Source organism: Strix uralensis, chromosome 23 (assembly GCF_047716275.1).
Source record: "Strix uralensis isolate ZFMK-TIS-50842 chromosome 23, bStrUra1, whole genome shotgun sequence".
Lineage (NCBI taxonomy): Eukaryota > Metazoa > Chordata > Aves > Strigiformes > Strigidae > Strix > Strix uralensis.
This window is the reverse complement of record NC_133994.1, coordinates 3410216-3434298: the sequence shown is the minus strand read 5'-3', so window position 1 is coordinate 3434298 and position 24083 is coordinate 3410216. Positions and strand designations below refer to the sequence as shown.

General features: G+C 42.7%; 1 protein-coding gene across 10 annotated transcripts in view; it reads right to left on the bottom strand.

The window, feature by feature from the left end:
• Positions 1-24083, bottom strand: part of C1QTNF12 (C1q and TNF related 12) — an 81681-nt gene that overhangs the window by 55642 nt on the left and 1956 nt on the right. For 4 of the 10 annotated variants that reach the window (XM_074893317.1, XM_074893319.1, XM_074893320.1 and 1 more), the window contains exons 2-9: positions 21796-22095; positions 19935-20451; positions 19172-19427; positions 9311-9430; positions 8080-8191; positions 7637-7818; positions 2910-3018; positions 1814-1904 (exon numbers count right to left, since the gene is read on the bottom strand). In XM_074893317.1, the coding sequence (XP_074749418.1) occupies positions 1814-1904; positions 2910-3018; positions 7637-7818; positions 8080-8191; positions 9311-9430; positions 19172-19342 (785 nt within the window). In that variant the 5' untranslated portion in view covers positions 19343-19427; positions 19935-20451; positions 21796-22095. Of the gene's footprint in view, positions 1-1813; positions 1905-2909; positions 3019-7636; positions 7819-8079; positions 8192-9310; positions 9431-19171; positions 19432-19744; positions 20452-21795; positions 22096-22388; positions 22647-24083 lie in introns of all 10 variants that reach the window. The other 6 variants (XM_074893314.1, XM_074893316.1, XM_074893310.1 and 3 more) reach the window with 6 other exon arrangements.

The window sequence follows — 24083 nt, the reverse complement described above, 5'->3', positions numbered from 1 at the left end:
AAGAAAAAAGCACCAATACTGAAGATAGATAAAAATTTGATTCCTTGAATCTGACTGGTCTTTGCTATGCAGAGTAAAGGACAGGAATAGGGATCTGCACTGTGCAAAGGCAGTTTGAGAGCGCTACTTGTTAAAAGGACAGTAACATACTGCCCTACTCATACCTGTTCCACCCCTCTGATTAAAGGCCTGGGCTGTCTCAAAATCACTCGTTGTCCACATGCATCGCAGATTTCAAGATCAGGCTGAGGTCCATTCTTAGCATGATCTAAAGGAATTCTCACAAGTGCCAGAAATTAAATGTCCCATAAGTTCTGCAGCTTATCAGAATATAAGGCATTCCTTCAAAGGACAAGAAGTTACACCCCACTTCTGCTGACATTGTGACTGCAGACAGTCTGTCACTGCCTCACTTTAAGTGCTGCAATCATAAAAGACTGTTATAAAACAGTCTACAAGGCCAAGGAGGTGCCAGTTGCTCCAGTCAGCAAGCTCCTTGACTTCCCATCAGGTCAGTGGCACACAGCTCCCTCTTACCCTAGTTACTAATGAGTACTCAGATACCAATCATGTCTTTCCCACAGGCCAATGAAACCTAAGAGAGGTTTATTTATTACACAAGGTTTCATGTCAAATTCACCCGCCAATAAAGCCTCTAAATTGAAATGCCTGTGGAGAGGTCAGTCCTATTTGCAGCACTCTGACTCATGAAGCAGGAAAGGTAAGGGCTGAAGCAGCCAGTCCAGCAGCAAATTTATGGTTTTGTGGGTTTTAAGTTGCACCTGTGGAGTGGTTTTATGGACATATTTCAGTGGTGCTATTGCAAGGGTGTTGCTACAGCTGCACTGGAAGAGCTGCGGGCAGGGCAGAGCAAATCTGCACAGCGCTGTACAGATATTTTTCCTCCTGGGACAAGGGCTGAGCCATAAGTGGAGGCAGTGGCCACTCTGTGCAAGCAGCATTGCCCTCTGCTGGGTGCAACTCAGCCCAGCCCAGGGGCTCCCCAGCCCCTTCCTCCAAGCGAACCTTGCCAAATCTCTCCCGAGCCAGCTGGCCTTCTCCGAGACACAGGGCATCTACATGCTGAAGCTGGGAGGATGACAGAGGCACAGCAAGCGGAGCAGCCAACAGTACGGTGATGCCATGGCCCATGGCATAAGCAGCAACACACAAGGTTGCCACGGCCTAACAAAAGTGTTTCTTTAGCAGAGTGTTGCTAATGGATCCTGGCAAAGAACAATTCAGCATGGTTCTCTGAGCAAGCTCCACAAGGCAGCTGTGAGAAGGTATCATATACCTGTATACAAGCCCTGCACTTTCTGTCTCAGGACCCATTTGCCTCTATTTTCCACCTACTCATTCTCCTCATCACTCCAACACTTCCATGGCAACAAGAGTGAGATGCTGTGATCCATTCAGGATGCAGCTGAAATTATAAAAATTGACTAACAAACTCTGGCACAAAATTAAAATGTTCCTCTGCAAACCCAATACGTTCTCTCACTCTGTATGCTTATGGTGTTAGCTGAGCATTCAGCATCTTTAGCTGCCTCCAGTTTCCGCTGACTTCATTCACAATTCTCTCAACATATGCAATATTTAGCTATTTAGAGTAATTAGCACTGAAAGGTTAAAAATCAGAATAAAACACACACATAAAACCTAAGGGCCAGATGGCATCACTCTCTTCAGAAACATTCTACAAGCATTTATCATATAAAATTCACTGTTGGTGAACCTGATTTCCACAGTTGGTTGAAACATTGGCCCATCTGAGAAAAATAATTGCCAAGACAGCACCGCAGTAACTCACGTGTATCGGTGGCACAGCGATTCAATGCAGATCAACACTCGGACGTTATCTCTGGCTCGCAGCTGGACTTTAGTCTTCAACTCACTGTGGTCTGGGGAAAGCAGTGGAAGAAATATAAGCACTTCCACAACACAACAGAGCAGCAGTTGCTGGTGTTTGGCTTAACAGAGACACCAGTAACCTTGTGACTTCTGTATTGGGTTTGCATGGCAAGGTTTTGGTAGCAGGGGGCTACAGGGGTGGCTTCTGTGAGAAGCTACTAGAAGCTTCCCCCATGTCTGACAGAGCCAATGTCAGCCAGCTCCAAGACAGACCCATGGCTGGCCAAGGCCGAGCCCGTCAGCAACGGTGGTAGCACCTCTGGGATAACATATTATTCACCACTGTGGGGGAGGAGGTAAAGAAAATCAGGAGTAAAATTAAGTCTGAGAAGAAGGAAGGGGTTAGGGGAAGATGTTTAAAGATCTTGGTTTTATTTCTTATTATCCTACCCTGATTTGATTTGCAATAAATTAATCCTTCCCCGAGTCGAGTCTGTTTTGCCCATGACGGTAAGTGGTAAGTGATCTCTCCCTGTTGAGCCTTTTGTTATATTTTCTCTCTCTGGTCCAGCTGAGGAGGGGGGGTTATAGACTGGCTTTGGTGGGCACCTGGCATCCAGCCAGGGTTAACCCACCACAACTTCTTAGGAAAGCACCCTTCTGGTGTTGGATTATAAAATACTTCCTCACTGAATGATTAAAACCATTGAACAAACGCACTGGTGACAAAACACAGTCAAAACTGCCTTGATGCAGCTCTACATCATCATGTTCATTTCTTCTAAATTTTTGATGGAAGCCGTAATTCCACACATGAATATATTTGGTCCCTAAACTCATCCTCCATAAGGATTGTTTGGTTTGTGTGGAGCAGCCTGATGTGGCTGTGAAAGTACCCAGCTCCAAGGACAGGGGTTTGGGTCATGGTACCAAAGGGAGAGCTCACTGCAAAGGGCTGCCATTGCACGTGCTTCAAATCAAACAGGACCCCGAGAGTTCTCTCCTTCCTGCACCTCTCGAGCTGTACAGAAAAGGTTTCTGGGGACAACACTCACCAACATGGACATTGGCTGAAAACTGGTAGATGCCAGACACAGGTGCTGTGAAACGTCCTGTTGCCAGATTTAATCCTGTCCCCCGGAGAAAAGCTCCTTTGGCCAGAGGCTGTAAGATAAGAAAAGCAGACCCTAAGCAAGTCCTCAGCACCCTCAACAACTACCTCTGCCCATGAAAAAGAACAAGTTTACATGCATGAGAACAAAACTGAAAAAATTTGCAAGGCCTTGTCTCCCCACAACACACCTTCCAGAAGGGCACGCTCTCAGCATTTCATGCCCACAAGAGGCAAAATGATGAGACATGAAAATGCCCTTTTTGCTCACTCCCAAACTCTTCTAACTCATCTTGATTCAGACTGTGCTTACTGCATCCCTATGCTCTGCTGGTCCTAGTGGTCTCTAGCCTCCCCTGATGTTCTGATACACAAGATCTCCCACTAACTGAGTCAGGAGGTCCCTATTCCTCCCAAAGACTTCCTAGATGGGGCCAAACAGTGTCTCCAGGTTTAAAAACCTGGAACCTTATACACTGGTTTTGTGATACAAGTACAGAGGAAACACTCAGATGGGTCTCCAGAGGTTTTCTACCCCTTTAGGTCTAAGTCAGATGGCTTTGATACTGTTGAAGAGCAACTGCTTGGATTCTTACAGATTCCATATTTAGTTTCATTTTGTTCTAGCCTTGGATTCTACAGAATAGGCAAAAACCTAGTAAAATAGCATGCAGCTTCTCCTCATGGCAAGAAAGCAGTCTTAAGTCAAACTTGCAGCAGATTATCTGACTCAGACTAAAATAAACTCTGCGAGAAATGTTTATTGTTTGCTTTGGCCTGCCTCATATGAATTTGGCTAGAGCTGGGGAGAAGCAGGAGTGGCTTCAATGGGCCAAGAAAGCACATTAGTCAGACTCTGCTTCCACCGCAAGGGCATTCTGTGCAATGTGAACATGTTCCCATGAATGCTGTCCTGACAGACTTGCCCCGCGTCGGTCTTATGGGACAGAAGAGCTGTTCCAATCTGACTCTGTAGAGGCACACACACTGCTATATCCCTAAAACATGCACAAATGTATAATTGAGCAATCCTAACAACCCAATATTTGCGTGTGTTTTCCAATACTAGATGGCGAAAGGGGCCTGAGACATGCTGAAGAAATTTGTAGCAGTGTTACCACTGGTGCTCTTACGCTAAAAAAAAAAAGTAATGGTACGCCTTTGTTCAAGTATCAGAAGGAATTTAATTGCCTCCCCATTCTGGTTCATCACAGCCAGATATTGCCAGCTTTCACAGTGCAGGGTAGGAATAATTTATTTAGCTTTCACTTTGAAAGAAAGTAAGGCTGCAAATATTTGGGTCTGGTGGTGTTTGTTTAGAGAGTTACTAAAGGGTAGAAGGAGCGAAATGACTAACCTGCCTTTATTCAGCAAATCCCAGGCAAGGCTCACAAAACAGTAATTATTTATTTACCAAGATCTAGCTGTAGTCTTAAATTTGATAGAACTTTACTAGAAAACGTTTTGTGTATGCATGTGGTGGTGAAAATATATCCGTGTGCAACAGCAACGGCATTTCCCTGAAGATGATATATGTATAATGGGAAAACTAATAATGAACTGCAGAACAACTATGTTGCAGACAGTGATTTCTAAGTCTCTACACTTATCAGTGTGCACTGATGTGTGCCTGTGTGCACATACACGCACACAAAAGGAGCTCTTTTTTCTTTACGTGTACACCCACAGACAATATAACAGCCAACCTAGCAGCAAGGACTACAGAAGGAGATTGATTCCGTCCTTACGCTGTCACTACACCATCACTTTTGGTAACGCTATTTTTGCTTTACCTCACTGAAAGAGCAGATCTAAGCCCTGTATGTGCAAAACTGTACTGAATAGTTAATTCATTCCTTTCCTGTTACAGCTATTAGCAGAATCAGCAACATAATTCCAAAACCACTGGCTGAGCATGGAAGGCAATTTTAGGCACCAGTAAATTATCACTGATAAAACATTCCTGTTTCTTCATGCCCTCTGTGGCTTTGTTATTCTTTTGCTGATAGAAATAGACAATGCAGGGAGAGGTCTCTGGGCAAAATATTCCATTAAACCCCATGCCAATTAGAGCTCCCTGCTGCATTTGCTGCCTCACAGCAGCATACTCACCTATCTGCTTCAAACGCTGCACTGATTTATATCCGAGAAACTAACTACTTGCACACAGCTATTTCAGTAGCCAGACCAAAAGCAAACAAAAAAGTTAGTGTCCAATCATTCTGGTCAAACCAAGGTCAGCTTCTCCTCCTCAGTTCATCTCCTTCATACACTCCATAGTTTACTTCCAGGTGGAAAATAGGAACCACGCACAAAGAATTGAGATGTGAACTGTCAGTTTAGCTTTTCAGTGACAAACACTGCAGAAAGCAATGCCTTGACTTATCTATTATTAAAGAAAAGGATAACCCAGCCTACACAGCAACCACAACACATGGGGGATGCACCAATCTCCTGAGCAGCAATAAAATTCAACTGCCAAAGGTAGACATGTAGCCTGACCTCAATGTACTGGAGACACCGGGACACCTTCTGGGATATTTCACCACGAAAGGCACGTAGGCCACCTTAGCCTTAAATGATCTGATTCCAGTGATGTTCCAGGGCTCCAGATAAATCCCACTTCCATGGCCTGCCAGAGGCTGAAGTTACTTCAATTCCTGCTGTGTAAAGTACCTTTCTGAAAGCTTTTGCAACAGGCAATTGTTAGAAACCTCAAAGCATGAGATACAGGAGGAAGAGGTGTGGGGAAAGGAGTATCATGTGTTTAATTTCATATACTAAGGAAATTGTGAGACCAAGAGGAAGAGTGGGAGGGAATGTTCTTGGAGGAAATTTAGCATGGAAGGATGAGAAAACCATCATGCTCTCTCAATACTCAAGGTCAGAGTGACTGAGACACCATGCTCAAATGATAGAGTATGGAAGTGATAGGCCATTTCTCAGCACAGGTTCTTTCCACTATCTCAAAATGTTTTGGGTAAGGTCCAAATTCAGGAGTTAGAGTCAAGCCCTATTATCTCACTGAGAAGTATCAAACTGTTGGCTTCTTCACACTATTAAACTGACAGAATGGAGGAAGGGAAATTTCTCTCTCTACCCCTTGGACTGTTTCAAGACAATGTTTTCATCTTTGCAAGAGCATCCACTGTCTCCCTCCCTGCTAAATTCCCCTATATCAGACCACAAGCTAAAACCAGACACTTCTTGTCCCAAAGCTGAAATGAAAAACTGGCATCCAGAGGCCTGCCAGCCCTCCCACATCAGCTTCAGGGCCAGTAGCAATTAGAAAGAAGCTAGGAATATGATAACAAAGCATGGGAAGCATCAGCCTACGCACCGATTGCCGAGATGTCTTTATTCTCATTTTCCCTCCTAATTAACGAGGCAGCAGATCTCTCTAGCCCTGCCCACACTTCAAGTACAATCTTGCCTCTGTGCCAGCACCCACAGAGCTGTCACACCAGGCTTCCACAAGTGTATTTGGGAAAGATCCAGGAAAGCACCCCATTTAGAACATAACCACTGCCTCTAGTCCTGCAGTTGTGAGAAGTCCTAGCAGCAAAACTACTCCTTAGGAAAGGATCTGCTAGACAGGATTCTTCAGAAATGGGACTCAGTACAGCTGGGCAGAAAGCTTAGCACCTTACTACATGGATAGTGTCAGCAAACCCTGCTGACGAAAAGCCATACTCCCTGTTCATACTCTTCAAACTCTTCTTGTCACATCACAAAAGCAACCGTGTATCTGAAGGCCTTCTGCTCTTAGACAATCTTTGTGACTTCAAAGTCTAAAATAAGTCTCCTCAATTACCAAGTAACTATTTGGTTTTAGATATTAGTTTGCCTAACATTTACACTTCAAATTCAGATCCTATTTGCAACTGGTTCAGAAATGGTCAGTAGAAGTTTTAATACCAAATTCAAGAGCTTGCTTGTAACCATGCTTATAGTGCCCTACAGCATCCCATTGTGGTGTGCTTGTCATTATAACATGACTTTAACAAAATGATATAGGTAACTTCCAACAGTCTTCTATAAAAATTATGTAAAGAATTTGAGCATCAGGACTGGCCCATCTAACAAAATGATGGCTCTTACGTGGGCTCACAAGTCTACAACCAATGGCTGTCTACCTCTGACTTTTTCTACATCTGAAGGTTACTCTGGAATTAAACAGGGTGTGCACTGAAAAAAAGAACAGATCCTTCAGACTAATGCCAAACATGGTCAAGTCTTTCTTCATCATTAACTGAAATAAAAAGACTGACTGTTGTTTGGACCTGTGAGACAGCCCTCTCTTGCACAGACCTGTCAGAACTTCAGTAAGAACTGTAATAAGATTCAGCTGGGCTGCAAGAGAGGGAGAAAGTCTGTCTCTTGGGTTTGTCAGGAAGGAGAGGACCCAAAGGTCAATGTCTATCTTGCTGCAGTTGAGTTTCAGTGCTGAAATCACCGTGTGAGATCCTACTTCTGTCCATCACAAAAGAGGTAGTGCTATACTCATAGCATCCAAGCCTGACACGAGCTTCTGGAATTAGTCTGCCCTTTTAGGAAACGCCTTAATCTACAGAGCCACCTAGCAGCTTTTCAGACTAGGGGAACTACAGCTGATCTACGTGCAATGGCTCTTGTGGAGCTGCACAGGTTCAGTCTGTAATCCCTTCTCACCGACTGGAAGTTCTGAAGTTCTACCAGGGTCTTCTTATCTACAATGACTTGTCCTTTTAGCTTGCAATGGAATGCCTCCTCCACACGTCTGTGGGGCGAAACTTCCTCCAAGGAGAGCAGGAGTGGAGGCAGCTGGCTAGGATGGGCTGAAATAGCCAGGGATGCTCGACGCTCAATTGCTTCTGAGAAGAAAGGAAGAAGTAGAGGAAAATAAACGCTTAGTTTAAGAACCTGGTCTATGAAGCCATCAGTTGTGTGATTAGACTTCTGCACTTAACTCTTCAATTTGAACTAAGCAGCACTGGGGAAACGTTTTTTCAAATTTTTGATTGCCAGGTAAGGGAATGCTTTAAGGTAAACTTTTGCAAAGCCAATTCTTTATTTGCCATGGTGCTTACCAAAAGATGCAGATCACAAAAGCACACAGCTCTTACAGTCTTTACCTTTTAATATCTCCTTAAACTCCTGCAGAAGGACTTCCCGGGTGACTTCAGCACCAGGTGCTCCTGGAGGTCCCTGGGGACCAGGAGGTCCTGGGGGCCCAACAAGGCCACGCTAAGGAAGTAACCAAAGAAAAACATGTGAATTGGAACCAAGGAACTGCACTGCCAGACAAAAAATTCTCTCAGCCATGAGCCAGTTCTACAGGGCTGTCAGCCATGTGAGCAGCCCCCTCCACTATCAGTTCAACTACAGGCCTGATGCAGTAAATCTTAAACCAACTCTCCAGCCAGCACTTGGAATTTACTCACATCTTTATGTGGGAAGATAAACTTTGCTCAGGTAAACACTGACTGGTTCTTCAAGTACATATATAGGGTGTGAAGCACAACAGGCACAAGACTAAATTCGCTGCCTCTGTACCTTCTTGTATCACCGAAGTATCATACTAGCCTTTGAGCTTCTTATTCTGCCTGTTTGCTAACTAGAATAGACATCTAGCCACACTTTACGTTATTAATATATCTTGCTCAGACATAATGATCACATACATGAATATTTGGTGTGACAGTAAAGCTCTTGGGGAAAAAAATGAAATGGTTCATTCAAAGCCTGTAAAGGTTAGGCACACACACATCAGAGCTTTAAACTAGTAGTATGAACGTGCAACAGTGTTATCAATGCTATTTTGATGTATATTGTTCCCAGGGAGTGCCTGTTTCCTCAACTAAACTGCAGCAAACCTGCATGGATGCACTTCTGCCTACAGGCTCACTGAGAAATAAAAGGAAATCATTAAAAGCATTCAAGATTGTCTAAGTAGCAGATTAAAAGTAACTCATTAATTTGAAATAAACGACTTGTCCACACCTTGATTAATATATCCTTTGAGATACCTGGACTTTATCTAGTGGGAGAAAAAAAATATGTTAATTTTATTTCCACTGAGCAGAAAAAAAACCCAAAAAAGGCTCTGTCCAAGGAACAGCTGGTTTAAACAAAATGAATGTTGACAGTGGAATTCACATACCTTATCTTACAAAGCATATAGCACTTATTGTCTCAAACTTCCCCAAAATACTTTGAGAAATTAAAAATAAACAAATTAAAACGCAGCACACTTTGGGGTAAGAAGGCAAAAGCTGAAGCATACAAGCCACCTTGCATATCAGCAGTGGGAAGGGAAGCCACAGGGCACATTTATTAGCTGATGGCAATCTAGCAATAACCTACTAATTTCTTGTCTTTCCCTTTGCATCTCCTTTTAGAGGTATTGCCATCGTCTGGGCGGTGAACAAAGGAGATCCAGGTCCGCCGTGGATCTGTGATTCGAGGATCTGGAGATTCTAGGATCTAAAGAGAAACAAGAACAAAGACTGATATCGCTGTGTCTCTTTGGCCACTACAGGGATTCAGAGAATGCAGTTTCCAGACCAGACTGTTGTCTGCTGCTTAAACCACATCTTCGATCCAAACACGCTGCATTTGGGAGGACATTGAAGGTGGGACAAAATGGGATTTTACAGTTCCGTAACAAGCATTTCAGTGTGGATTATCCAGTAACACGCCACTTTTTGTCTTCATTTACAGGAGCATTGCAAATGCAGGATAGCACTTGAATCTGAGTTCTGACGCAGTGCATGAAAGACATCAGTCTTTCAAAGAGTCCCATAAAAGTGGGATTTTTTTCTTCATAAGTTACAGGTTAAGCTTGCCAGCAGAGATGTCCCACAAGCCAGAAGATGCTGCCCTTAAAATGTCAAAATGCCTTCTCATAACTTAATATGCTATCACCTGCAGGGCCTCCCAGCTCCCTTTGCTTAAGAAATCAGTAAGAGCCATGATCTGGGAGCCAGGGTACCTCAGAGACCTTTCTCAAGCTGCTGAGACTCTCAGCCCTCTGACAGTCCCAATACATGCCACAGAAAACCTGCCCAGATGCCAGAGATTGTTCACCACTGGCATCTGACACTTATCAGTTGGATCAATCAAGCAATACAGGGAGATTAAAACGTACAGAAAACCTTGAAATGCTCCGTAACTTTCAAATCACAGGCTGCAGAGTGACAAATGTGCACACAGAAAAAAAAAAAACCCAAACCCACAATTCACAGTGAAAACCAAAGTCAATGTCTGATCACAGAAAAGATGTCCATTTAACTACCTCGCCCATTCCTGTGTTCTGCAAGTATGTTGTAGCCATAGAGGAACTATCTAGGGAAGCTTTGACATTACAGTGCCTAGTTCTGGATCCCTTCTAAACACAGACTGGATGGAAGAGAGGATCTGTCTTTATGAATTTGGATCCACTTCCTATTGGACTCCCTTGTTCCCGTTACTCACCTCCCAGAGACAACCAGAAGTGACCAATTAACTAGCCGTATCGGTTGGTTTCATCCTAGGCTAGGAATGAACATCTAACTTTAAAATTTAAAAAGGCACCAGAAATCATTGGTTATCAATACCCTGCCATGCTCTTATCAAGAGCAATTAACTGTTGACTATGGAGGTTCCAATCTGTTGGCACATCAGCCTCCCAAATGTCCATCACAGTGAGGATAAAAGCACACATCCCCCCAAAGTTTCATGAGCCTTGCTTAAGTATGGAGAGTCATTAATGAAAAAGCCAGAGAGGAAAAACTGCAATGAACACTTAAAATCTTTAAAACAAACAAACAAACCACCCTATGCTTATTGTAAACTTTTGGAATTCATTCAAGAAACCTGGTGTTTTTCTCCTGGTGAGACAGAACAGGTACAGATCAGAATTCCAGCAGGAAAGCAACACAAGGCAGTAGTGGGTTGAATGACATTTGACATGATTCCTAGACCATTACAAGTTTAGGTAAATCAATATTGATCTATCACCGTTCAGGAGAAAGTAAACAAGATGGGTGTGGAAAAAGCATAGAAGCAAAGTCAGTCAACAGCGCACTTCTCAGTGCACTGTGTTTGCCCCTGGGTATTAAGCTCCTACTAGTCTGACAGCACTAGACAGTTGTGCCACAGCTCACACACCACAGCTCTACACTCCGTGGCCTTAACAGTAACAGTGACCTTGGAAGGTGCTTCCAGGGCATCCAAGTTAGCAAACACATCTACATTTGCTCGTTACCTGTCTCACTTGGCTCCCTAAAGCACTTGCCACTTCTCAGAGAACCATATTGAGTTTTAATAACATTTCTAGGACCACTTATAAGCATAGATTCCCTTTTATCAAATAGTCTGCAGAAGCATGTAGAAAACAATTAACCTTAAGAATGCAGGTGGAGCTGAGGTCCTAATAACTGTAATATATGTCACTGTCTGAGAGCAACAGGAATTGGATAGAGATTCCAAATTTTAGCTAGCAATATCAGGGCAAGCCCATTTTGAGGGGAAAAGACCACAGTCTGTGTGATCTGCTATGAAAAAATCCATGCAGCTTAAACAGTTTCAAAATAAATCTTCGAAGTCTGCTGGAGTTCCAGCTTGAGGTTATAAGGAATGTCGGTGCTTCTAAGCTGATGCAGAGCATGGAAAGCTCTCTCTCCAGCATGCATCCAGGCACATGGGTGTAATACAAGGCACTTGTCCACAGATTTTGGAGCTGATGCGATCACAACTATTTATTTCAAACAGCTCGGGTCAACAAATGGTTTACAAACCAGCAGAATACGAGCAGCTCCCCAGTAATCAGCTGTGCTGTGCATGGAGCGAGGGTATTTGTTAAACATACATCTCAAACTCTGCGAAGCCAACTCCGTCTCCTCTATTCAGCAAATAATCTTAGGTGATTTACAGCTCAGACACAAACCACAGAACGATCTACTCCTCTTGAATTGCTCCATACAGGCAATCCACTTCACCTCCCCTCCAGATAGATGGCTGCAGAGCAGCTGGCGTCTGTGCACTGAGCCAAAGCAAGGATATCCCCAGACATTTCACATCATTTGTGCATTTTACTATAATTGATCAGAGCCAGAGTTATGGTTATGCACACTCCCCCCAATGCTCAAATTTAGCATGCATCACAAGACAAACTATTTATAACAATCTAGTTCATTATTTCTGTACCAAAATCAGTCTTGAACAGACTTTTTCTGTTTATAACCACATTTACAGTCAGCCGTAAATTGCATGTTTACTCAAGGGGTTCTAGTAGGTTGTTTTGGCTAAATTATTATTTACCTTTTTTTACTTACTGCACCCAGGACTTACACAGCTTTCCAAAATCCCATTGGAAACTAATGCAAATGGAGCACCATAGGAAGTCGTGGGTATTGTGAGATTAGTCACCTCACTAAAACATCATCTTCCCACAGATTGCTTGACTACAGATTTTTGCAAAGCATAAGAAAGAAGTCAAAGACAGGCCAAGAAGATCCTTTGGTGCAAGCCTCTCCATCTATTGTAACATACAAACATCAAGCCCAGAGGCAACCATTCATAAAGTTTGCAAAAGTCCTTAGAACAGCACACAGGGTGCAGCTTATTTCTACAACCAGCATGAAATATATTTATCAGAGTTTCATGGAGATTTAATGGTTTCTGATGGGAGAAGCTAGTTCTTTCCTACCCCACTTCATCTGAAAACAGGTGGGTGCAGCATCACCACACACGAGGTCACACTTACGAGCATTTCAGTTTACAAAGCTCATCAAGGTAAAGCAGGTAAAAACCTACCCATGCTTTGCCCAAAGGAAGCAGATGTCTTTTTGTCCCAGTGTCTGGGACTGACAGGTCTGTGGTAAAGCTGCAGTGCAGTTCACAAAACAGAAGGAAACAACTTATTAATAGAAGCACCCAACTCAGGCAGGATGGAGTATTCCCTCGGTGCTGTAACAGAAGCCAGCAAAAGAGCAGCTGGGTTGCAGAGAAAAGAGAAGCAAAATCAGTTCATCCTTCAAAAAGGGCTGGCTCGTGGCAGGAACTCAGAAGTGCAGTCTCCAGAACACAGCAAACAAGACTGGAGTCTTTGGAACTGGGATGCAGCATTTGCTGCAGATGTGGAAGAGACTATTCAAATAATCCTGGTTTCCACCAGGCTGCAAGACAGGCATAAACTCTCCTCCACTGCAAAAATGAGGAACCAGGCCAGCTAGAAGCAGAAGCCAGCAATCGGGGACAGACTCTGACCATTAACTGTGAAGACAAACAGATGTCCTCAGCCTTTCTGGAGCTCCAGCTGTGAAGAAACAGGCCAGAGCAGACATCTTGTTAGGGAGAAAAAAAGAAATCCAGATGGCACATCCCAGAAAAATAAATGAAAATCTCCTAAAGTTTAAAAAAATAATAAAAAAATTCCCATACCTCTCCAGTGGCTTGCTTAAATTACAAATCCCTCTACAAGACAGTCATGGCACTCCCCAATTTCTCCAGCACAAGGATGATTGACAGTTAAAATGAATGTTCCATCCTTGTGGTATTATTATTTAATTACTATGGCATGCATGAGCAATCCCAGCAATAAGCATGCAAGCCTGTATTTTTCTTGGCAGCAGCAGCCTCCAGCAGCCAGAGAGATCTTGCAGCCAACTCAGGTATCAGTCAGGACTGAAAACAGCCTTGGAATCCCAGCAAAGGGGACTTGTCCCTCCTGGGGTGCTGTTTGCAGAGCAAAGCTAACCTACAGGAGTCAGGAGGAATCCTCATGTTAACTGCAGGGAAATCAGGCTTCCTCCTTCACACATGAAACAGTACCTCCAAAATCAACAGCAGCCTTGCCAGCAATTTTCAATGAACTTTCAATCAGGTCTTTTAACATTACTTTGGAATCTGAACACAATGGCACCTATCACTTCAGAACGAGTTTATGACACTAATGAGAACTCAGCCCACTCTCTCCCTAACTTCCCTCACAATAAAAGGCAAGTTGAGCTGTAATTGAGACTGCTGTACACAAGCAGAACCTGTGGTTCTTTCTGGCTCTTAACTCCCAGAACAGCACACACTGCCCAGAGACACACACAGTCTCTGGCCAAGATTCAGCCAGCATGGAAGAAACTACTAGCAGAAATCTACTGTCAAGTAGCAGAGTTTGGATCCTGAGAAATTTCTGAACTGTATCTGAACTTTCCTGAAATTCAAGGATACTGGGATCCACTCTGCATCTCTGCTAAAAACCAAAGTGAAACGAACAAAAGAGTTTCAGAGTCTGGATGAATAAAAGAAAAAATGTCAACATGACCTGTGAGTAAGTCTGTACACCTAAAAGCATCTCAAAGCGTTCTTAGGCACACCTAAGCATTTCGCAGGGTGGGACAGGATGGAAATAAAGCATGCAAAGGTTACAATTTTGTGAGAGGACAGCATCCCTTCCACCTGCAATTAGCCGGATATGTGCATCCAAGAATATATACCTAACCATTCCAGTTCACAGTCTTTATGCCTGAAATCACTGTCCTGCAAGTTTTGCACAGTTATCTATGTATTTGTCCACCTGTGATTGAATTATATTTAAGAATTCTTTGCTTAAGCAGTTGCCAGACACAAAATGGACCTAACTAACCATTTCAATAATCTTAATCCGGAAATTTCTATGTTATTACACCTGATTTACAACAGCAAGAGTACTGTCAGCTTCATTATGAAATTAGGAACAAATTATTTATTTCAGTAGTGTATTTTACTTGGAACAGGTTAAAAAGTGACAGACCACTTTTTTTTTTTTAGCATGAAAAAATCCTATGTCAGCTGCTAATAACTTATGGTTATACACAGTCTTGGTTATTAACGAGATGTAAAACCAAGGTCCTGACCACTTGTGGTTTTTATAGATCTCAAGAATTTTCCCTAGAGCAGAAGTGTTAAGTTTGGTATCTTGGCCAAATACAAAATGGAATTCCTATCTAAATTCCCACTATGTTTTGTGATTAAAAAATTATACTTCACTCCTCTAAATGGCTATCTCAAAAAGCTTCTCCCTTCCACTTAAACACAAACTGCCTTCAGTGGTCACACCCATAACAAATTTAATGAATCTAATGGAACAGTTCCTGTGAGCAAGAGCTACTTTGGGTGAGAACAGGATGTTTCTTGCTGTGTTAGCTGCACTGCAATGTTAACCAGTGCCACCCTGGACGTACCAGTAGAGTCTGGCTTTAGGGACGCCACAAAAAGGTAAGGAACTGAAGAGCACCCATGGAACAGGCATAGCACAATGCACCTAGCACACAAAACCACATCTGATGTAGGACTACGTCATTTAATAATGACCTTTAAACATCTTACAAATAGCTCTGAGAAATGAGACCAAGCACTGAATTACTTGATATGCTGAGTCAGATGTATGAATCCAACATTATTTTACATGGGCCACAAGGAATTGCTAGGAAGCATGTTATTTGTTATAGCTCTTCTTGTTCATAATATGCCTGAGCCAGACTGACAATGATGACAAACACAAAAACATGAGAGATAACATCTTCTACTACAGATAGGTCACAGTCCAGTCTCTCCTATGGCTTTAACACTTCTCAGGCCCCAAAATATTTTTCTCCATTACACATGCAATCACACACTTCAGGCTAAGACTGAAATCTCTTTAAAGAGGAGGAATGCAATCTGTGCAATGTCATCGAACCAGCTGCTGTTTTCCACTGGAAGCAAAAGGCCCCAAAGAAATGATTCAGAGAGATTTAAGTAATAAACCAGGTAGACCTAGCCCTAGATATTTGACAGAGACAGAAGGATCACCAAGGAAATAAAATTTCAAGGACTCCTTGGCTATGTAGTGGGTAACTAAAGTAAAAACATTACATTATTTCTTGCAGAAATTCCATGGAAGGTAAAATCCTCTTGACCTCAAATCATCCCTGAAATTTCACTGGGACACTGAGTCAGTAATTTCCCCCAGGTTAGGATGCTGCCTTTGAGTTGCTTAGCTGAACTAAGTCTAAAAGCAGCTCACAAAACAGCTGAAGTTGGAAGGGACATCCTCAGATTGTCTAGTTCAACACCCCCTGCTCAAAGCAGGTGAACTAGAGCAAGTTCCTCTGGACCACGTGCAGGCTCTCCATGGAGTTTTGACTCTCCCCAAGGATGGAGACTCCACAGCCTCTCTGTCCAGCCTTTTCCAGTGTTTGACCATCCTCACAGTAAAGATTTTTTTTTTTATGTTTAAGTGGATTTTCCTGTATTTCAACTTGTACCCACTGCCTCTTGTCCTTTCACTGGGCACTAACAGTCTGACTCCATCTTTATTCCCTCTGCTCAGGTATCAAATGGCAACTCCTGATCAGTGTCAACTCTATATAACCACTGGACACTCTACTACTGCTGAACCCCTGCTAGTATAATACTACATCTTGCAGGACAAGATCTGTGCCTGGAAATGGGAAGGCAAGCCTGGCAGGTGGCAGCTGCAGGTACTCAGCCACACACAAAGAGGTCCAGTAGATGAAAATCTCTGCATCCATCAGTCATGTTCTGCTCTTTCTTAGTCCATCTGTGTCAGAGAAGAAAAATCTCATGTGCTTGGCACGCACATGACATTGACAGCAACTCAGCAAAGACTGGAAAAAACTTTTTTAAAAAAAAAAAAAACACTACCCAACACACTTCTATTTCCTTGGAAATACCAAGTTTATCAGGAGATTTGAGACTTTTGCCTCCCTGTTTTAGGTAGAAGTTTCACCACATGACTCATGCACTGTGAATGTTAAAGTGGAGCTTTCTCCACTTCTATTTGAAAAGAATTCCCAAGAGAAATTTGTCCCAAATTTTTTTGCTTAATTAGAAGGAAAACATATCTACCTTTTCAACAGTATGAATAAAAATCACTGCTCTCAAGTAATACTTCATTCCCTGCTCCTTCTGCTTTGATAAGCCTACCAGCTGGCCACAGAATCTTCCAAGGTAAACAGAGCCTTAATTTTTACTGCACAAGGCCACAAAAATTCCATCTTTCCTGTTACGTGCTGTAGAGAAATGAAACAGGACACTGCTGTTGTTTCACTTCCCTGTGCAGGGCATCTTTTCATGAAACAAAACTGCTCACAAAAGTACCCTCAAGGCTCTGAGAGATCAGTCTTCCAGAGACCTGATTTCAACCTTCCTTTAGCTCGATAGGTTTGGTGAGGATAACTTCCCTATTATGTTACTTATTCCCTTAGTGAATACAAATTGTGATGCTTTGCTGTAAATGGCAACTGTCATTTACCCCAGAAATGGTGCCAATTCTTAAGCACTGCATTTACAGTATGTGTAAAAAAAATCCCTTAGCTTGGGCAGCTGCTATATTAAATATAAAATACAGTAGAGTCACCCATGACATTTAGAAACAATACTTAACTAGAGTCTGGACTTCAGTCTCAAACAGATTCCAAGGAGAGAAGTTCACACTGCAAAATTTGGGAGTGGATATCAAGCAGAGCTCATAAGCATTTACATCAAAGATTTGGTTTTGTCCTATCCTTATTAAACAGAACCTGCCTTCACTGAACTCGCCAGCTCTTAGTGCAGCCAAACCTTTGCCATGGATATTTTAAAGCAAAGTATTTCAACACAGAAACTGCAGCTTCCAAACAATGTCTGATTTAATGAATGCCCACTAGCCTCCAAATGAGGACCGTGTTTCTTCTAGCAGTAATGTATGTATGACTATATCAGAATTAACCTGGACCAGTTTCTGCTTGCTTTTGCAATCAGAATATATTCTGCTTGCGGTCCAATACATTTCACATCAAGGCAAATTAATTCCAGAATAGACCAAAATTTAGTTGCACCAGATAGGTATCTGGCCCCTTTTGTAAAAGCAGAATGAAACAGTTCTAGAGAGAGTGGAACAAAGTGATGGATTATAAGCACCTCAAGAATTTAGCATGTATACAACCTGTCCTGACAAGAGCCCTGCAATACACAACAAAATATTAGCTGAAGAAACACTGCTTACAGTCCCCTAATGATAACTTTAAGTACAGCAGCCAGCTTTTTTTATATAGAGGACTGTTTCCCAGACTTGCCCAACCTTAACCAATTACTCTCACAATACCATTGAATAGGATATTTAGAATGTCAGCCCAATTGTTCTAACTTGCCCCCTCTGCCATGCCCCGATTTTTGACAGGTTTGTTCCTCTATTGCTATAGTGACTGCCATCCCTAATGCTTGTGATCAAAGTCACGTTTTAGAGGTCACCTCCATTTGAAACAAGGAACATTTTTGTGTGAGCAGGGGAGGGAGAGGGAGAGAGAGAGAGAGAGAGAGAAGGGGCAGTGTGATAGGAGAGACTCCCTTCTTTCTCAATGTTGTACTCCCCCTTCCATTTCACCCTACTCCTAAACCTAGGACCTGCCTTTAATTCCCTAACCCCCTCTCCTACTCCCAAGCATTCTATGCAAATGTTCATCTTAAAGGATTCTGGGGGCTCTGATCAATTGTCTGGAAATTTTTTTTGCAGCTTTCAGCCTGCCGTGTTTCTCCCAGACATGTAACTGGAAGGATCCGACCCTGCAAAACTCACTCACTAAGCCTAGCAAGCTACAGCCGTTGAGGTATCATACACACAGTCTTACACTTGCCACTTACACACAATTAGCACCACCCCAAATCCTTTCCTACAAAAGCTGCAATCACCTTAAACAGATCATCTGACCACAGCAAAAATTTCTCATCTGTAATTTTCAGTCACCACAGCCTCTCTGGTGGAAGGTGCAGTGCAGAAAGCTCAGGCATGCTCAGATGCTTATACTGTGGTGTTTGCCTAAGAAAGTTTTGAAATAACATTTCAGAGAGCAAAGGGTTTGCCTGCAAGAAATACATTAATAGTCCTGTATCATTACTGTACTGTGATAGCCCACTTGCCTTTTTTTAATCGGTTGTTTCTGAACAGGATAGTGTTCATACACTACAAGTCCAAAATGTCTTTACACTTAAATCAGCTGCTATGGGACTGGAATTTCAGTCATGCATATTCTAAAATAAATTATAAATAGTAGTATTCCAGTGTTTGCTTCAGTAAGCTAGAAAATCAATCATGCAAAGGCAAAACATTTCTCTTTAAAAATCAAATAGAATTTGTCAAGACTACCTCAATCACTGGAAAAAGGAACCGGCATCACCTTACTGCCAGATATAAGTTCTACCAAGCACTGACAACACATAAACACCTACCTTGGGATGCCCGTGCAGTTCTTCACTGTTTGAGAGGGTAGCATTGAAAGGCTCTGTATACTGATTAGGTTCTTTCTTCATCTTTCTCTCTCTCTTTGCTGCCGTAACTCTGAAGAGGCAAAACTGCTGACAAAGTAAAGTTGCCACAAATACCCAGGTGCACCCCTTCATTTTGAAAAGGGAGGGGCCAAGTCAGGAAGGGCACTCTCCAAGCACAAAAACCTTCACCACGAATAATAGGAATAGACACAGACTTCTCTCTAAAAAAATAAAAAATAAAAACGTTAGAACTATTAAAGATGATCCTCTGGGCTATGCAATGTCAAATGAGCAGCATGCATGGATGCGCTGGTTGCTGGAGAGATCTCTGTTCAAGCAGGACACATGGAAATGGTAGAGATAAACTTGTTTGAAAATCTGGATTCACTCGAAGAAAGAGGTAAGTTCATTCAGCCTCTTGAAGCTTACATAAATACAAGAGGCCCTGGAAAGTCCTGCCACCCACCTTGAAGTGTCTCTTCCCCCCCCCCCCCCCCCCAATAAGTCTTCAGACTCGTTTAAAATGCACTCAACTATGAAACCTAGAGAAGTCAAATTGCTCAGGGCAACAGTTGATCAGGCCAGGGCTGACAACACAAACTCATTAGGGGGGTTATTTGGTTGTTCCTCTTCAACAGGAGATTTCACTTTCTGTCATTTGAGGCATTGTGTTCAGTTCAAAGCAGGCTTGAATACGTTCCATCCATTCTCTCTTGAATGATACTTCCCTTTCCTCAGTGACAAGTCCTCATCCTTTCCTTTCAAGATGCTGGAGAACTGTAATCCAAGGTTGCTACAGCCACTGCTCTTCTGAAGAGGCTGGAAGCATCACAGCTCACCCAAGTGCTCAGCCTTCTAAGAAGAAAATAAATTTCTCATATTATAGAAGTTAAAACAGGGAGAAAGAAAGAATCTGAGGATGTACCTAGGTCCATTAGGAACAGACAGTTTTCCCAAATCTAGTTTCTCTCTCACTTTAGCTGAGTTTATCTTCACTTTTCTTTAATGAAATGATGAGCAGGAGGTCCTGATGTCACAAGCAGCTGTCAGGATGTAGAATCTCATGTCTTTTTCATCCTCATCTCCCCTCACACTAGGCAAGATTTCAGGTACCTCTGAGTGGAGATCACGTCTGATTTTTGTCGCTGCTCCTTTCCCCTGCTGCACACTGGCAAAACCCTCCTCAGCTTTTGCTTTACCTCAGCAAATAAGTACTTCTTTCCTGAATGAGTTTCCATCAACTTCAAGAAAGGGGAAAAAAAAAAAAAGAAAAAAAGGAGGAGGGATCACATTCTAATGAGCTGTCAAGCCTATTCTCTTCACATTCCTATTAGACTCACTGATAAGTGGAGCTGGCCCGTGTGCCAGGCAGATTTAAATCAATGCCCATTCCCTGCTCCCTCCCCTCAGCCCTATTCTGTACCTCCCCTTCATTATCTCAGAGAAATCACCATTTTTCTGGGAAGTTTGTAAAACTGTACACGAGTGTGTGGTAGAGCTAAAAATATGTGGCTTGGAATATGCACTCAGCATCACACCACACACTGCTACATCAGTGCTCCTGCTTTACACTCCAGTTAGCTGTGTTCCATACAACATTTTCCCTTAGCTCTCATTAGAGGCTGGCTCAGTGGGGGCTGATTTCTTTACAGGAGGGTGGGCTGTTTATTAAAAATAACAGAAAACCAAAGGTTATACATCTCCTAAAAGCATTTCATAAGGGAGATCTTGAAGTACTTGGACAGTCTGCAATTTTTTTGTCTAGAACAAATATTCCCATTCTTTGCACAAATACAGAGGGCGATGCAAAAATTTCCCTGAGATTGTATCATGAGAAAGCCCAAGAATGATAAAAGGTTGACGATCACATAATTTGAAGTCCCTTATGCAGTCAGCAAGTAACAGATTTGCTTTAACAACCCCTTTACCATGCCTTCTGTAATCTAAGTAATAATACCAGCACAGTTCTTCCCTGGACTTTAAAGGTGGCCAGGGTGGGTCAGGAGCAACAGCTCTATTAGCTATGGCTCAGGGAAACTGAGGCATGAACAATCTGAGTACAAAATCAAGAAGCAGAATACAGATTTGCTTTTTTACAGCATCTTTTGAGAGAAATGGAGTTTGGGAAAGGGAAGAGAGTGAGAGTAAGAAGGGAAGTTACACAGAAGCTAAATAGTTAACAGCATATCACCCCTCCCCCAACTAGCTCACATTCCATCAAAACTACGTGGCAGACTTTATTTGTTAATAATATTTAACTTTCTTTGGCGCCTTCTCATACTTAAGCCTCTTTTTTCAGGTTAGTTGTAGACAAGCCATGAATTTGTAAAAGTGCACTTGATGACACATTAATAGGACAATCTGTCATATTGCAGCTAAACAGCTTGACAGATCCACACACCACGGCAAGAAATGACATTCAAGGCTGGAATGGGGCAATCACTTTTTTTGGACTGCTGGGGCAGGCTGCATCTGTCTGCCTGCAACATCCCCTCTCCCATCCCAAGAGCCAAATCCCAAGAGTATATCCTCAGATTTGGGGGAAATAAATCCTAACTACGTTTGCAAGCACAAAGCAAAGTTACCTGATGGTCCAGTAGGACAAACTGACTGTAGCTAACTCCTGACTGTGTACTTCTCTCTACATTGGGCTGAAACAAGTGTCAGCACAGTTGTTACCTCTCCTCCAACCTTCAATTCAGCATTTTTATTATCTGTAGAAAATTGTACACCTTGCTGCTGCTGTTCTCACATCCCAGTTGCAACAGTTCCAAAGCATCCGAGTCTTGCCAATGCATGAACAATATTCAACTCCCATTTGCAAAAAAACAGGAACAGGCTGACATTGCACTTCATAGCACAGCAAACCAGGGATCTGAAAGTGACTGGAAAGACAAACAATTTCTTCTCTGAGCTCAGCAGCATCGCAGCAATAATGGGAATAGTTAAGAATGTAACAATATCAATTCTGCACGAGTAAAGTTTTGAAGTAGGGAAGATATTATAAGCCACATTTACATTTCAAAACTATGTGTGAGAAGCCAGATACAGTGTTTGCAAACACTGTAAGAAGTGTGCATAAAGCTAGAGAGGAAAACTGAATAGTCAGGTAAGACTTGTGATTTGATCTTTCAATCTCTACTTACACAATTCACCTTTTACTCAAGACAGAACTTACCTAACTATGCTAAGAACAGTATCCAAAGGGCAAAAGGTCAAAAGCTGGGGTTTTCCCAGAGTTGCCCTTTGTAGATACATCCAGTAATTCCTAGGCCTTGGTGCAGAGGTGGTGATTTTCTAAGCCAATACAGTAGAAGGCACGTTACCATTCACTGCCACCCTGCTTCATGGCAGGTAAAGGGCTGGAGTGCTCCTATGACAGATCCCTTAGGTTTAAAAGTGAAGTTTCCCAGTGCTAATCCGATATAAACTCAACCTGTTGATCGGGTTAATATACAAAAGCTGTTAGAACAAACCTAAACACACTAGCAGACAAAAAAAAGCAGCTTTGGGAAGCCAGACCAAGAGTTTACGGCCACTTCAGTCGCCTTCTGCGAAGTCCCCCCGCGGAGCTGCCCGCACCCCCGTTTCGGGGACCCCCCCCGTTTGGCTGTTTCCCAGCCCCTGGCCAGCGGCGGCTCCCGCCCCACGCGGGATCGCTGCGCCATCTCGTGGCAAACCCACGAAAACACCCGGACGCGGGGCAACACGCGACAACGCCGGCTGCGACTCGTAAAGGTTCGTCTTGCAGCGGGCTCTTCATGGTGACCGAGGTGTGAAATAGCCTTGCTGCGGTAAAGCTTTTACCACTGATAAAGAGTTCTTAGTAAAGCCTAATAAACCACCCTCATTCGTTGCCCAGAAAAGTCTTTTCAAGAACATGAGATGCGAATGCTTTGGATTGATTTTCAAGAGCCTCCCTTGGCTCTTGAAAAAGCAATTTTTCCACTGAAAACATAGGTTTTATGCTTTAAGATTTGGCCTTTGCTGGGCAGCGAAAAAAGCATCATCTTGTAACACTGTTTGTCTTCCTGAAAGCAGGTTGCAATATAAGCCATTCACAGCAACAAGTTATTAGCAGAAATTATTCAGGGACATCAAAAAAAACCCCACCTTTTGAAGCACAAGGCTTAAGGTAATAATTCTAATTACAAATTACAAGCTGGCTCTGAAGAAAAGACAGCTTGTCACTTGATGACTGCTTACACATTTAAAGCAAGTTGGAGAATCCATCAGATAGACAAGAAACATCTCATTTCGTCCTTCTGGATATGGGAGAGTTTCCTATTTTAATACTTGGCTAGATACACATTATCAGTCTCAAATCCAAGTACCTGTGCAAATGCAAGAGCAGTTGGTTGGTTTTTTCCCCCCCTACAGAATTTGTCTAAGGTAAGGGCAGCACAACATCCCCACAGCAAGAATCCTGTATGACTACATGGATCTGGAATCCGGCAACAGGACTATCCTCATCTGACTAGTTCCCTACTAACACAAGCACTAAAAAAACCTGACGCAGGGCAACGGACAAAATGAAAAGCACCAAGTCTAAACAATGGAGTTCAAAGAACTCCAGGCACAAGAACTGTTCTGAATACGAAACAAAGGCAGAAATACCAGCATTGTTAAGGAAAATGCATCATTTCATAAAACCAGTTAGGACACAACTCAGCCCTGGCAGGTGTCAGTCAAGCAAGAAAACCTCACTTCCATTAAGTTATAAAGAAATTGCTATTACAAACAACTATGGTTTGGATCCACACACATAGCTGGCTTGCCAGTCCAAAATCAAATTCTAAGTCAAAAGTGAAAACATCCTCTGAGTAACATTTACTGCTTTACACAGAACTGAAGCCATCTAGGTATGTAGGTA